Below are 17035 nucleotides of genomic sequence, written 5' to 3' on the forward strand. Positions count from 1 at the left end.
GTTTCAAGAATGGGTCATTTAGTTTAGCATTAGAGCACTTAACACTAGGTGATGAGAAATTAGTTTATTGGGCCATTTTGCGACACGGGAACAGCGCCCACGTTCTCCTCCTCATATCTTACTCCTTTTCAACCATTTTTTTCTTTTTAATTCAACTATACAAAAACCAAATATGTAGATAGTTTTTTGTAAAACAAATATTTAAGTCATTTCTTAAAATTAACACCCCAAATTAGTTTTATTTAAGGATCAACAATTGTTTCTCATTTGCCTATTTTCGTGTTGACTCGAACCCCTGTTATTAATTGAAGAGGAGACGCCTTATCAACTAATAAATTGTGTTTCATCGTTAACATCTCAAGTTATAACACAATTCAAGAAATCGATACATCAATAAAACATGAACTGCAATTAAATCAAGACTTTGGAAACCTAATCAAATGAAACCTACTCGGCCTAAGCTTCTTGACAAAAATCCCAACTTCATTTTTGTTTATGATCATCACTTCAAATATCTAATATATCCCCAATAAATGATTTATGAAATACTATTAATTTTGATGCCACAATGATTAATTAAGCGTGTCTACCTCCATAATTTGTATGCGTGTGCAAAACAAAAAAAGATGTATAAGTGCACACCAAATGATGATGACTGTAACACTAGTATGATTTATACATGATTTGTCATAAAATAATGAATAAAATAAAATTCACCCCTTGAAAAAACTTCCATAAATAACCGCAACAAGCATACCGTTAAGCCCTCTCTTCCTCGAGCTCTCATTTAATCCACATTTCCACAGCTCATCCCTCCACTCCACAAATCAATTATACTAGCTACTTCATTAATTCTCTCGATCATCATGGTGCGTACTAATTAACCCTGCTTAAAATTGAAGGAAATTTTGATCATAATTAATTAATTGTGTGTTAATGATCTGAATTGTGCAATAGGGAGGTCAGAAACCTGCATGGTTGGAGGCTCTCTACCTGCAGAAATTCTTCGCCCCGTGCTCGATTCACGACGCTGCCAAGAAGAATGAGAAGAATATATGCTGCTTGGATTGCTGCACCAGCATCTGCCCTCACTGTGTCCTCTCCCATCGCTCCCACCGCCTTCTGCAGATTCGTCGCTATGTCTATCACGAGGTCGTCCGCTTGGAGGATCTCGAGAAGCTCATGGACTGTTCCAACATCCAGGTTTCTTTTTTTTTTTTTACATAATTAATTAGCTGAATTTTGAGTTGCTTGATTGTGATCAATGTGGTAAAATGAAATTCAGGCGTATACGATCAACGCTGCGAAGGTGTTGTTTATAAAGAAGAGACCTCAAAATAGGCAGTTCAAAGGGTCTGGAAATTACTGCACATCTTGTGATAGGAGTCTTCAAGAACCTTTCATCCATTGCTCTCTTGGTTGCAAGGTAGGTACAATTCAATTTCTTTTTTCTTTTTTTTTATAGTGAAATTCATTACTTAATTCTCTTAATTTTAAGTTGAATTGCATGTTTTATGATAGTACTCAATTTTGAATTCAGCTTCCACAGCTAGTATATGTCAGTGAATTACCATTGAAATTGGAATTATTTGAATTTTGAGCTCACTCTTCATTATTAGCATAGTTTAGTAGATTTTGATGGAAGATGGAAATATTATCTGAATTTAGAGTTCAGTTTCCACAATTAGTATGGTTTATTAATTATCTGAGTTTTGGAATGATATATTAAGCTCTAATTCAAAAAAATCACAATTGGCATAATTCTAGTGGCATGAATTAGGGTGCTTTTCAGTCTAGGGTTTTGACCGCTGTAATTATGAATATTTCTATGCTGGCATATCTTGACTAATTGAATCACAAGATTGCCGTACGTGCTCATAATTTTAAATTATGTGAAAAAAGGTGCCCAATAAATTTCTAATCTCTTGATTATAATAACATTATTAGGTGGAGTTTGTGCTGAAGCACTACTATGATCTATCCCCATTCTTGAGAATTTGCAAGACTCTCCAACTTGGTCCGGACTTCTTCATCCCACAAGACATCGGGGACGACGAGATGACCAACGAGACACCTCGTTCCACGGTGGTGGACAGCAGCGACGAGCCCCTGAGTTCGTGCTCGGGCTCATCAGGGTCCGACAACATGAGCTTCTCGTGTACCGGGTTTGTGAGGAAGAAGAGGAGTGGGCTCTATGTGTGTGGGCGATTAGCTAATAAGATCACAGAAGAGGACATGGCCACTAGCATGAGTAGAAGGAAAGGAGTTCCTCATAGGTCACCTTTGTGTTAGGAAAAAAAAACAAAGGAATAAGAATAATAATTAATCGTTAATGATTATTAAATTACTAATTTTTTTGGGGGGAATTAATCGAGATCATATTGAGTTTCTTGAGACATTTTGGGTTAATTATTAATTAAAACACTTTGTCCGGTGGGTTTGTCTTAATGGCATCACGTGGTGTCCCAGTTCCCAAGTTAGGGTTTTGTACATTTTTGCAAATTTAATTCTCGAAATAACATTTTTGTATGGTGATTGTATGGAGTCGATTTGGGTGTTTCTATGCATCTCTTGTCTCAAGCCTCGAACCACCGAAAAAAAAGAATATGACAAATTAATGAAAGGAATATTACTTATATTCTACCACTTGTTCTTATTTGGTGGATGCTTTTTACAGTTTAACTACCATATGTTGAGCAATTTTTAGTACTCCTACTTCTTTTGTTTTTTCTATTTTTTTTTTTTAAATTTCCGCATGTATAGTTAGCACAAATGAAAAATAGAGGAGCTAATAAGTATACTTACAAAGTACTAGAGTTTATAATTCACAACTGATGATTCGTGGCTATCAGCATTAATTAGCTAGTTGGCCTGGTGATCTTATTGAGTTTCCATGGTAAATCATGATCACTATATATATTATACCTATAAGTAAATAAAATTAATTTCATATTTAGAAAATTACTTTACATTATACTACTAATTTATATGTAAAATTTGCAATAATTTCATAATTACTTACGTTAATAGTCAAATCACAAATGACATACTTAGCTTTCTCTATACTGCTGCACATTAATTGCCCATCCATAGGCCCAATACGTTATGTCATGTAAGTAAGCCCATATTATTTTCTTTTGCTTAGGCCGGATTATAATTTATACTCATACACTGGATCGACTCAAAGGCCCAAGTTTACGTGCCCAATTTGTTATTGGCGTAGTTAATTTATGTTCATTTATGTAGAAAGAGAAATAATATTACTACACAATTGAGGAAATTTAAACTATATGTAAAGACTTCATCATTGGGTCACAAGCTGGATAATCTACGTACGAACTATACATCGTCAAAAATTTCGCAAACTTCCATTTCATCTTCTTGAAAACTTTGTCCTCAATTCTGCCACTTCATGGCGGTGTACCTAGAATAGAATTTCTTTGCTTGAACTTAAATTTATTTCAAGCACATACTAGTGCTAACTCCAAAAAGAAAGAAAACACAACCAATAATATTTCTCGTAAGTACCATGTGCTCCAGGAGCCAAAAATTTATAGGGAGAGGGACAAATTTATATATGAGGAAATTTTAAAAATTTGAGGAGGGACATTTAGTGGGAAATTGGAAGAAATAAATGATAAAATATACAATATATACATGGATATGAAAATATGAGGTGGTGCAATTGCCCCTTTTTCTACAAGTGCAGATTCGCCCCTGATGTGCTCACAAGGTGTATTTTCCTTGCGAGCACGCATATGGTGCTTGCAAAAAATCATCTATGAGCACCATTGTGCCTAGTAAATCTCCGAGCACCACGACGTTATATTTACCATTTTACATAATTTACGATTATTCATAGATGTGCTCGGAAAATGCTAAGAGTCAATAGTTTTAATGTTTCATTAATGTTGTCAGAAATTTGCAAGCACTCCCGGTTAGGGGTGGCAAATCGTGCGTGTTGTGTCGTTATCGTGCCGACACGATAACGACACGACACGATAACAACAAACACGAACACAACCCGTTAAGAAACTCCAAACACGAACACGAACACGACCTGCTACCCTCAGACACTAACACGACACGGACCCATTAACGACACGAACCACTTCGGGTCAACACGACACGATAACAAAAAATATATGACACGACACAATAACGACACTATAATAATATTATTATAATATATAAATATTATTTCTTATATTAAATTTTAATTTTAAAATTTAAAATTTTAAAATAAATAATAAAATAATAATATTATAATATATTAATATTATTTCTTAACGTGTAGCACGAACACGACATGAAGTTTTCGTGTCCTTATTGTGTTGACACGATAAGGACACGAACCCAATAAGCCTTGACACATACCCATTAATTTCGTGTCGTGCCAAAAATTGTCAGCCTTACTCCCGGTGCTAGGTAGTGATACTGGAGCTTATTGTTTCTTTTAATTAGTTTTATTCCACACAAACACTTATACAAATATTAGATTTATTAGCGGATAATTTATAATTCTGTCCTAATGAAGCTTAATTTTATGGATGATTCATTTCTCTTTCTATTTGTTTTAAAATTAATATCAAGAAGATATAATAAAAAAATACTTAATTTATTCTCGTAATTAAATACTTACTCTATGGTTTTAAGAAGTTTATAAGCTCGACCAAGCATACTAGCCATTTAAAAAACAAATTCCAGTTACATCAACACTGTATTGCATATATAGCTTACGCACAATTAAATTCTCCGATATGTACATCATCTAAATCCCCTTTTTTCGCCAAAAACTGCATAGATCTATGAGCCTGTTTTGGGAAAACAAAAAAGGTTAATAGTTGTATATCTGGAGTGTGTAATGAGGTGGAAAGAACTTCACACACGAAATTCATGGAGAGACTCTTGGAGAGCACGTGCTCGACTAACCCTAGCATGAGCCTCTCTCATGCCATTCTTGTGGCCTCAACTTCAAAATTCTTCCTCCTCTGCCCTACCATCATAGATATTGCAGATTCCAAATACCCACTCTTCAAATTACACACACCTTTACCACAAAGTGCTCCAAACAATTTAACTTCTTCACACCCTTAAGGCCTTAGAGAGATGATTGTATACGAATACGATACAGACTCCGCGAATAACTTAAATTCGATGCTGTGGGTCATCGCTTATTTGCATTCTTCATTTTGAATTCTAGGGCTTGAGCATAATTATAGTGTAATGTTGATGTTGAGATCTGAGGAAAAATACTATAAATAGGGTGAGAGTTTTTCCCCAACCCTTAAGAATTCGAGCCATATTACAATAAAACTTGTGTTAGCTAGTTCATTTTTTGTCCCTCAAGATGGTGATTGAGATTAGTCTCTTGAATCTTGAAAACCCTAATTTTGTATTTGGGGAATTTGGGGCTGCTGCAGCTTGCGATTTGTGCATATGTAGAGAAGGAGACGACAACGATGATGATGACGATGATGACGGTGATGACACCAAAAAATTGGCGCCTGCAGCTTGAAGCTACATGAGCAGGTGTATGTGATGTGAGTGTTTTTCAACACAAAAAAGATATACTCATGTAAGAGTTATTACATGTATAGATAGTAGAGATAGAGTAAGAGACTGCTACTATAAACATAGTCTCCTACATAGTATGTAGACGCTGATTAATCTCAATAAAAAGCTGCGGAATTTCTACAAATAACCTTAACCAGGTTATTATGATATAACGCAGAGTTCATTATTAGTTTGTTTGTAGTTCATTATAGAAAATTCGAATTTTTTAACAACACAGAATTCGAATTTTCTATAATGATCTAAGAACACTTATATATACTCCATAAACTCCGTGTTATCTTACTATGATTTGTTTGACGTTATGCGTTTAAAACTAGTTTGGTATTGATCACACTCCTACTATATATGCATATACATATACCACCACATGAACGCCACATTTTTATTTGTATGATTGCCAAATTAATCAATCGCAGACATAGATAAAAGTAGAATTCACTTGTTATGAGATCAATTTACATATACACATATCTCAAAACTATATTACATTACAAAACGTTGACAACACTATGTTACAAGAAAATACTACCTACTATCACAATCAACAAGCATACATCGTGTTTCTTGAGCCATGTAGCAAATTACATAAAATCTCCCAACAATCTTCAACAAAATAAGAGGAATATTATTAAATTATTAATTGTTATAATTATATTTATTCCAGATAAAATGGGTTAGGTTCTTTCTTTTTGTTGCACTTGAGCTTGATCCAGCTCCAGCCCTTGGTTGCCCCCTTATTGACCTTCTTGGCCGCCGTCTTAGACTTCTCCTTCGACATCTCCGCTGCATATTTCAGACGGTCCGCCAGCTTCGGCGGCTGGCCCAGCCGCTGCGGCTTCTGTGGCGGCGGCGCATACGCCGCGTCCACCCACGGGTTGTCGTACATATATTGTGATTTGTTGATTTTTCTGATATATCACCTCAAGAAAAGACCGGTGGTTGGCGGTCTTCCTTGAGAATTTCGTTTTTTTGTGGGGGCTTCTTGTTTTTGTTTTTTTTACTTATTTTCTAAATGCTGGATTCGGATATTCATGATTTTCGTATTGGGATGTTATAGGAATGGAAGGTGGCACGTGAATCTTGCCCATGCACACACTGATTTACTATGTGTAGTCATTTTTTCCTTTTTGTGTATTAATTGAGTTGCATAAGTAGTTGGGGTATATATTATTTAACGATTTTTTTTGTTGATTTTGAATTTCTTGGCATGATTAGAGCTTTTTATTTATCCCTGACTTGATTTGTGTTTTTTTCCTTCTTCTAATTTGGAATTATATATTTTCTACTATTGAATATCTTTTGTTATGGAAAAGATATAAGGTGTTGTAAATTAATTGCATTGGGATGGGGTTTCATTTTGTTAAGGATAAAATGTCTATTTATATAGTTAAATTTTGAGTTTAGTATTATAAAGCAATTGGGCCCAAATCCAAGCCCAATCACTTTAGGTGCAATGCTGATTCTCGATCTTCGTTTTTTTATCAAATATATCGATCAGTCTATGTATTTCTCAAGCTTTGTATCTTTTTGACTAGAATATCAATCTAAGTGAAAAATGTATAGAGTATATCACTCTTGTTGTAAAAGGCTTCGTGGCTTTTAACATGAGAAAATTCTATTTTCTGGATTCAAAATAACCTTTTTAAACAAATTAATCTATTGTAATTCTACATGCAGTTACTAAAATAATTTTGATACAGATCATCTAATCATCTACAAGATGAAACAAAGTAAGCTTCAATTATTGACAAGAGATTCAGTCTAATGTCTCCCCCGTTCATTTAAGGCATACTATTGTATAATCATCTTCATTAAATTAATCATATTTTGTATTGGTTCAAAATTATGAGCTACCGCTTTTTATGAGTAACAAGCAACATAAAATATGAGTATAGCTTTCTATGAATTACAAGCAACACAAATAAATGAGTGGTAATGTTGCAAATCAAATCAAATAGATAGTTTACTCATCAACTTTATTTACTCAAAATATAGTTGATTCTTCATTTTATTTTTATAAACACACCCCAATACATATATTAGCTATCTATAACTTAATTTGTATATAAAAAACACATCTTATCTGTGGACAATACAAATTCCAAATACAAGTAGTAAAATATGGAAAAGAAAGAGAAGAAACGGATAAAATAAATAAGAGAAATAAAAAAATACTCCCTTCGAATCATCCCTTCGTCTCAAGATAAGTGACTTGTATTCCTTTTTGGGTGTCCCAATATAAGTGACCTATTTTCATTTTTAGCAAAAAGTTATCTCTATTATTTTATTCTCCACCTACTTTATTCTCCCTTCTCTCCTCTACTTTTCCCTCACTCATACTTTACTCTCTCCACTTTAACTTATTTAAATATCATTCCTTAAATCTCGTGCCCAAAAGAAGTAGGTCACTTATCTTGGGACGGAGGGAGTACTTCTTTATGTCTATATTAATAAAGTCATTTTTCTATTTTGGGATATTAATTATTTAGACTGTTGACAAACTCGTATTTTAGTGTCATGATTGGTGTGTTGATATGCTTAATTGTTGAGTTTTTGTGCTCAAAATGGTTATTTCCAGCCAATTACTATATGTTTTGGAGTTCACGTGTTTATTGAGTGTTTTAGGCAAAATAGGCAAAAAAAAATGGGGTGAAACAGGGTCTCACCCGACCGGGTGAGGTTTTGTGCAGGAAAGCCACCCGGCCGGTGGAGTTTAGAAGCCTTGAAGTGTCCAGAGAGTACCGAAGGAGTCCCACCCGGCCGGGTGATTTTACAGTACAACAATTGTACCCGGCCGGGTGGCGCGATTTGGCTTGCGAGACTCCAGAGAGTATCGAAGAAGTCCCACCCGGCCGGGTGATTTTACAGTACAATAATTACCCGGCCGGGTACGTATTTCTGGCGATTTTCTATTTGGAAACGCGATTTTTTGGAAAAAGGGGGATAAGAAAGAAAAGTTAGGGCAACTCTACTCATTCTCTACCGCCGTAAAACACACAAACCATCTCTCTCAAGCACTCTTGGAAGAAGATTGAAGATTCAAGCTTCAATTCCTCCGCCAATTGTACTTCGTATCATGTTTTCCATTGTTTTCTTTAGTTTAGACTTGTTTTCTTCCATGAATATGAGTAGCTAAACTTCTTTTATGTAGAATTCTTGGTGAAGATTCATTGATTCATAGTTTTAATCCAATTGATTTCGTTTTATCTAGCTCTTGTGATTGTTTGGTTTCCTGTGCTTTTTCCTGTCAATTGCTTGATCACCAATTGGTAGTGTTAGGGTTTCTTAGAGTAATCGGGAGGTGAAATAATTAATCTTGAAAGAGGAATAATTCACACCTTAATTCAATAAAACTCGGGAGAGTTGAGATTTTGAGTGGGGTATTTAATCTAATTGATCTATTGGGAGTTAAGTCTAAGAATTAGAAGGGGACTTCAATTGTTACACTTAATCTGCGGATTTCTCACCTTGGGAAAGGATTAAATTCATATCTGTGATTGATTCAGCAATTCTAGAGACTTTAAATGGTAATTTATTTTCAATTGGGTTAGGCTATGAGTTGTGCATTGGATCCTTGAATTCAGCATATTTCTTCATCTCTGTCTGCAACTTGCTTCTTTATTCTCGTGTTTAAGTATTTTATTTCAATCTCTTAATTTATATGCTTTCAGTAGTTGATAGTTTCAAAACCAAAATTGATCGTCTGGATAGTAGTCGAAATTGGTTCGTGGTACTTAGGTTTACAATTAATTATCTCTGTGGGATACGATATACTCTTGCTTGCTATTTGCTACAATAACCATGTACACTTGCAGGTATTATTTGGGTAAAAATAAAGTTGAGTCAAGTTTTTGGCGCCGTTGCCCGGGAACATTTTTGTGTTATATAGCTTGATATCGTGATAATAATCAAGATTACTACTTCAGACATTACTGCTTTATTTTTTTCTTTTAATTTTTTGGGTTCTCACATTTGTGTTTCTGGTTCAGGTGTATGCACACACGTTCTAAAGGCTTGCCTCTAGAACCTTTTGACCCAGAGATCGAAGCATGAAATCGGAAAAGAACCGCATATAAGAGGCTCACAAAGAAGATTCAAGCTTCTTCGCCTAACCGCATAGGAGCATCTGCAAATAGGAGGGACCTCTCACCTATTCGATCACCAGTTCAGGATCATCTTCAGCTTGATCCCGATTCTCCTATTCTGATGGAGCACGAAGAAGGGAACAACAACGGAGGCAACAATGGTCCACCACCCCCTCTTCCCACTAATGCTGAGCTTCTACGACAGCTGGAGGAATTGCGCCGACAGGTTAATCGTGGACCAGCCGTGCTGGTGCAGAATCAATATGTATACCACGGAGTGGCAAACCCAACTGTCTTCAACAATATCGCCGCCAACACCTTTGAGCTAAAACCAGGACTGATCCAGATGGCGGAAAATAATGCTTTTAGGGGCAAATCCTCAGATGACCCCAACAAGCATATTACCAAGTTCATTCAGATCTGCAACACGACGAAGATGAATGGAGTGACGGATAATCAGGTCTGACTGAGGTTGTTTCCTTTTTCTTTGGAAGACGCAGCAAAGGATTGGCTTGAGAGCTTGGCACCGAGGTCCATTAGAACATGGGATGACATGGTCCACAAATTCCTGGAGAAGTTCTATCCCCCTAACGAGGCTATTAAGAGACAACACGAGATCATTGGCTTTCAGATGACTCATGCAGAGACTATTAGAGATGCATGGGGGAGATTCAAAGCCTTGCTGAAGAGGTGTCCCAATCATGGGTTTTCCCCAAAGTAAAAGTCATTACATTCTTCAAGGGATGTATACCTGAAGCACAACGAGAGTTAAATCTTAGCACGGGGGGTAATCTTCTCAAGAAAGGAGTAAGGTGCATAGGGTGGCTTCTACAACGGATCATGATACGATGAGCACCCTATCTGACAAGATGGATTCCTTAACCATGAAGTTCGAGTGCATGGCGATGGGGCAACCGTCTCAAGAGCCCCAAGGAAACATGAAGGATGCGAATTATGTGCAGCAGGGGGGCAATAGGTATTACAACAACTCACGCCCGAACTTTAATGGTGGAGGATTCAACCAGTATGGGAACAAGGGGCATCCCAATCTCTCTTATGGGAACCCCAACAATGCTCTGCAGCCTCCTCCGAGATTCACAGTTATTGATGGGATGGTGAGAGACCCCAAGAAGATGACCACAGAGGATATACTCAAGTCCTTCATGCTACAATCTAACAAGGTCATGGAGCAGAACAATCAGAGGATGGAGAAGGTCGAGACGAATGTACAAGGAATGGCCACTCATTTGAAAAACATTGATGTTCAGATCAACCAGATTTCCCAGACTGTGAGTACTCTTACTCAACCGGGAAAATTCCCTTTTACCACCATTGTCAATCCCAAGGACTGCAAAGCTATAAACATGCGGAGTGGGACGAGCTATGAGGGACCTTCAATGCCCTCAGGAAATGAAGGGAAAGTAGCAGAGAAGACTATTGAAGAAGAGGAATTAGTTGAGGAAGATGAAACGGAGACGATTCAGGTCACCACTCTACCTAAGGAGAACGCAGTTCCAGCCCCATCTACAACACCTGCAGCTCACACTCCTACTGAAGTGAGGATTCCTTATCCTCAACGGGTGCAGAAGAAGAACACGGGTGCTCAGTTTTCAAGGTTCTTGGATATATTCAGAAAGGTGCAGATTAACATCCCTCTGGTAGAGGCACTACAGCAGATGCCCAGTTATGCTAAGTTTCAAAAGGATGTGGTCTCCAACAAGAGAAGATGGATGGAATATGAGATGGTTAATCTGACTGAGAGCTGCAGCGCCATTATTCAGAAGAAGCTGCCAGCTAAGTTGAAGGATCCCGGGAGACTGTCAAGAGGGAAGAGCTCTATGTGATCTGGGTGCAAGCATCAATCTAATGCCGATCTTTCTTTCAGAAGTTGAAGATTGGAGTGCTCAGGCCCACTACCATTTCACTGCAGATGGCGGATAGAACAGTGTCATACCCGAAGGGGATTGTTTAAAACATCCTAGTCAAGGTCGGGGAATTTATATTTCCAGCCGATTTTGTGGTTCTAGATATGGAAGAAGATAAACACGTCCCACTTATCCTTGGTAGACCCTTCTTAGCTACAGAGAGAGCACTTATTGATGTCCACAAGGGAGAGCTCACTCTTCTATTGAATGAGGAGAGCATCACATTCTCCATTTATGACGCAATGCTGAGGTATGATGATGAGGATGCTTGGTGGTTCAGGCTGTGCAAAATGATCGAGGTGGTTGATGACTGCGTGAGAGAGGTAGCCCATGTTATCTCGTGTCAGGCCAGATTGGAGCAATGCCTATCATAGTCCATGCTAGCTTCAAACAATCTGCAAGCGCCCGAGCTCACTAAGGATCTACTTCATTTTGTGGGAGCCCTTGATTCTGGTGTAGAGATTCCAAGAAGGAACAACAAATTTCCACCACTCAAAGATCCGACGGAAGAAGAAGAGAAAGAAGAGAAGAAGGAGGAACTTAAGCCGTTACCTTCACACCTCAAGTATGCCTTTCTAGGAGAGAATGAGACGTATCCGGTAATTGTCTCTTCATCACTTACTCCTACTGAACTCGATAAGCTGTTGCGCGTGCTTAGGAAGCATAAGGGAGCTATAGGGTGGTCCATCTCGGACCTCAAAGGAATCAGCCCTACTGTTTGCATGCACAAAATTTTATTGGAGGAAGGATCCAAGCCTAAGGCGCAGAATCAAAGGAGGCTACATCCGATAATGCAAGAGGTGGTCAGAAAGGAGGTATTGAAGTGGTTGAAGGCCGAAATCATATATGCGATATCTGACAGTGATTGGGTAAGCCCCACCCAAGTCGTAGCCAAGAAGGGTGGGATGATTGTTATACAAGGTGGCAATGATGAGATGATAGCCACAAGATTGGTGACCGGGTGGTGAGTTTGCATAGACAATAGGGTACTTAATGCAGCCACGAGGAAGGACCATTTCCCTCTCTCGTTTATTGATCAGATGCTTGACAGATTGGGGGGGTATGAGTACTACTGCTTCCTAGATGGATATTCCGGATACAATCAGATCTTGATCGCCCCGGAGGACCAGTACAAGTCGGCCTTTATTTGTCCGTACGGTCTCTACGCCTTCCGAAATATGTCTTTTGGGCTTTGCAACGCTCCAGCCACATTTCAGAGATGTATGCTGTCCATCTTTCACGACATGGTGGAAGATATTATGGAGGTATTCATGGATGACTTCTCGGTCTTCGGGTCTTCTTATGATCAGTGCTTGGATAATCTTACGAGAGTATTGCAGAGATGCGAGGAGACCAACTTAGTGCTCAACTGGGAGAAGTGTCACTTCATGGTACGTGATGGTATTGTGCTTGGGCACAAAATCTCTGCTGCAGGTCTAGAAGTTGATAGAGCCAAGATAGCGGCGATTGAGCAAATGCCACCACCATCTAATGAGAAAGCTGTGCGGAGCTTCTTGGGGCACGCAGGATTTTATAGGCGATTCATCAAGGATTTCTCTTAGATAGCTCGCCCTCTTTCCAGTCTGCTAGCTAAGGATGTCAAGTTCCATTTTACCAAAGAATGTTTACGAGCTTTCGAAATTTTGAAGAAGGCGTTGGTGAGTGCCCCCGTGCTTATAGCTCCAGATTGGTCTCAACCTTCCGAGATCATGTGCGACGCTAGTTATGTGGCTGTAGGTTCGGCGTTGGGGCAGAAAAGAGATAAAGTGTTCAGAGTGATTTATTACGCAAAGCCGGACTCTAGATCCAGCTCAGGCGAATTACACACCACAGAGAAGGAGATGCTAGCTGTGGTGTATTCCTTCGACAAATTTCTCTCATATCTCATTGGAGCGAAAACTATTGTGTTCACTGATCATGCCGACATCCGCTATTTGTTTGCTAAGGTGGATGTCAAGCCTCGACTGATTCGTTGGGTTCTTTTGCTACAAGAATTCGACTTGGAGATCCGGGATCGAAAGGGGTGCGAGAATGTGGTAGCCGACCACTTGTCTAGATTGGAGCATTGCTTTGAAGGAGAAAATTTGAAGAGGCCGATAAACGAGGAGTTCCCCGATGAACACCTCTTCTATGCTCAAAGCTCGTCGCCATGGTACGCGGATATCGTGAATTTCCTAGTAGCCAAGGTGGTCCCAGAAGGCCTCAACAAGTATCAAACGAGGAAGTTCTTTCATGATATTAAACTCTATTTTTGGGATAAGCCGCTCACGTTCAGAAGATGTGCAGATATGGTCATTCGAAGGTGTACCCTCGATGAACAATGGGAAGCTGTGGTCAGAAATTGTTATTCAAGCCCCACCGGAGGTCATTTTGGAGCAAATCAGACGGCGATGAAGGTGCTCCAATGCGGATTTTATTGGCCAAGCATGTACGGAGATTGTCAGAAGTTTGTTCTCCACTGCAATGAATGCCAGAGGATGGGGGGTATCTCCAAGAAGAAGGAAATGCCGATGACTACCATTATGGAGATAGAGCTTTTCGATGTATGGGGGATCGACTTCATGGGCCCCTTCCCGCCATCCTCCGGCCATCAATACATCCTATTGGCGATTGACTATGTCTCCCGTTGGGTGGAGGCAATTCCTGCTCCGGTCAATTCCTCTAAGGTGGTGATCAACTTTGTGAAAAAGAACATTTTCACGAGGTTCGGGGCGCCGAAAGCCTTACTTAGTGATGGGGGGTCTCATTTAAAAAACAAGTGGCTGGAGGTTGTGTTGAGCAAATATGGTGTCAAGCACCGAATCACTTCCCCCTATCATCCTCAAGCTAATGGTCAAATTGAAATGGATAATCGAGAGATCAAAGGCATCTTGGAGAAGACGGTGAATGCCAACAGAAAGGATTGGGCTTTGAAGCTAGATGATCCACTTTGGGCATATAGGATGGCTTATAAAATGCCGATCGGCATGTCACCTTATCAGTTGGTGTTTGGGAAATCTTGTCATCTTCCTGTGGAGCTTGAGCACAAATCATATTGGGCGGTGAAGCAGTTGAATGCCAACTACTATAAGGCCGGAAAGGAGAGACAAGCTTATCTGAACTTGCTTGATGATTTTAGGAATTAGGCATTTGAGAACTCGGCAATTTACAAGGAGCGCCTCAAGACATACCATGACAAGATAATAGAGAAGAAGGAGTTTTTCCCCGGAGATTTGGTGCTACTGTTTAATGCACGTCTAAAACTCTTCCCCGGAAAACTTAAGTCAAGGTGGTCCGGCCCTTTCAAAGTCAAGACGGTAATGAAGAATGGAGCTTTGGAGCTCGAAGCTGATGATGGGCGAGTGTTCACGGCCAATGGTCAGAATGTGAAGAAGTTCCACTCTATGGAGCAAAAAGAAGAGGTGTTCCGACTCTGTTTGGAGGCGCAGTGATGCGCTATGGAGATGTTGTAACGCCCTAATTTTTTGAACCCTAATTTTCGGGTTATAAATTTTTTGCATTAAATGCTTTTAATGCTATGGAGTATGTGGATTAATTGATGAGTGATTTAATTGCGTGATTTCTCCGTGATCTAATTGCGTTTTGGAGTTGAGATTGATTGAATGGTCAAAAATGTGGAAAATATGACGTGGTTGTTGAATAGTCAAAGATGTGGAAAATATGACGTGGCCGTTGAAAGGTCAATGTGTTGAGAATATGAGGTGGAAGTAAAAATGGTTGATTTTGTGTGAATACTTCGATGCGGGGTAATATATATTGGCGAATTAATTCCCAAGGGATGAGTGAGACTAAATAGGATTTTCATAAATATCCTACACATATTATTGGAATTTTCGACCCCTATATTATTGGAGAAGGAATCCTATTTTTCTTGGATTTAATTATTTGCTTAGGATAATTATCCAAATTAAATCCGAAGTCCAATTATTCTCTAATTCCTCTATGGAATTTTCGAAACCCACCTTATTACATGGAGATTTTCAAAAATCTTCTATTTATGGGAGAAGGAATTATTTTAATATATTTTTTGATCCCTTATTTATTCTCTCCCATGAATAATATAAATATTCTAGCATATCTTACCATATCTAAAGAGATCTTGCCATATCCTATTTAAATTAGGATTTGAATTTAAATCCTAGGCATAAAAATCGCCTACTCCATTTTTATTTGGGAGGATTTATTATTTTATTCTACTCCGTGATATTTTATTCTACTCCGTAAAATATCTAAATAAAATAATAGGCTAATTAAATAGCCTAGATTTCGAATTCCCCCTTATTTCTCTCTAATATCACGCCAACTCCCTCCCCCATATCTTCCCAAATCTTTAATTTATTTAATTAAAGATATTATATCTTGCATTCTATAAATAAGAGAGAAACCCTAAACCTAGAATAAAAAAATCGCCCCTCTCTCTCTCAAAATTACGCCTCCCACTTCCTCCACTCCTTCTTTAACTTGTTTTCTATTTTATTCAAGATTTCTTCATTCTCTACGAAGAATTGAAGTTGAAACTCAAGAATTGTTGAAGAATCAAGGCTATTACTTTGTTCTACCGTTCGTTCTATCAAGAAAATGTATTTTTATATCAATCTTTTCTCATCTAACCGATTAATCGGTGTTCTTGAACTCTCATGCATATAGATCGAGTGAAAAGGAGAAACCAATTGATGAATGGGATGTTTATGTGTGTGTGTGGATCGTGTGTGTGTGTGTGCGTGTGAAGACTTAGAAATGTGTGCAGTGTGTGATATCACTCGATCTAACAGGTCCAGAAGATTCGACTAGATTTCAGACACTAGAAGATCATGAAACTATCAGACATGGGTCGTTGGATGCACTCTATTTCTTCAAAACCTCAACCCACTATACTACAACTAGCACAAGGAAGTAAAGGATCGATCTCACGAGGACGAATGTGTTACGAAACTGCATTTGAGGATGTTTTGGGAAAAGAGGGTTGGCTGCTGCCATGCAATTTTGTGGGTCTAGAACTTAAAACTACTGGGTCTGAGAGATAGGAAAAACTTTACTCTACCTACTGGGTCTAAGAAATGAGGACGTATAGAACATGCATGACTTAGAGAAATGAGATATTTTAAAGTTCTAAGACAATTGGAGTTAACTTAACTAGACGGACTCTCCTAATTTGGACAGACAAGTATAAAGCGAAAAGTGGGGACAAGTTTCCTTAAACTACCAGGGTCTGGAAAAGCATGCAGAAAAGTAAAAAGACAATGCAGATAGTACTGACAGGGTCTGGAGAACATGCAGAAAAAGCAAAGTACATGTGCAGAAAGTACTAACAAAAGCAGATCTGGTTCTAACTACCAACAACTTCATCTTCTTCGGGAATCAAACGAGAGTAGCAAATAAAACAGAGTATTAAACACCATGAAAACAGAGCAAACTTTAGATCTAAACTTAAAATGAGAAATTAAAGCC

At 38.4% G+C, this 17035-nt stretch overlaps 1 protein-coding gene and 1 pseudogene across 1 annotated transcript; both read left to right on the forward strand.

Moving 5' to 3' along the window:
* The first annotated feature begins 769 nt into the window (after positions 1-769).
* On the forward strand, positions 770-2636 carry LOC148926895 (protein RGF1 INDUCIBLE TRANSCRIPTION FACTOR 1-like). The gene is made up of 4 exons (XM_089059750.1): positions 770-869; positions 958-1203; positions 1286-1426; positions 1948-2636. The coding sequence occupies exons 1-4, from the start codon at positions 867-869 to the stop codon at positions 2290-2292; spliced, it is 735 nt and encodes a 244-aa protein (XP_088915876.1). The 5' UTR covers positions 770-866; the 3' UTR covers positions 2293-2636.
* Positions 2637-10510: 7874 nt separating this feature from the next.
* Positions 10511-11961, forward strand: LOC148926896 (uncharacterized; annotated as a pseudogene).
* Positions 11962-17035: the final 5074 nt, after the last annotated feature.

Source organism: Salvia hispanica, chromosome 5 (assembly GCF_029641045.1).
Source record: "Salvia hispanica isolate PSC_SH4W2 chromosome 5, Shi_PSC_v1, whole genome shotgun sequence".
Lineage (NCBI taxonomy): Eukaryota > Viridiplantae > Streptophyta > Magnoliopsida > Lamiales > Lamiaceae > Salvia > Salvia hispanica.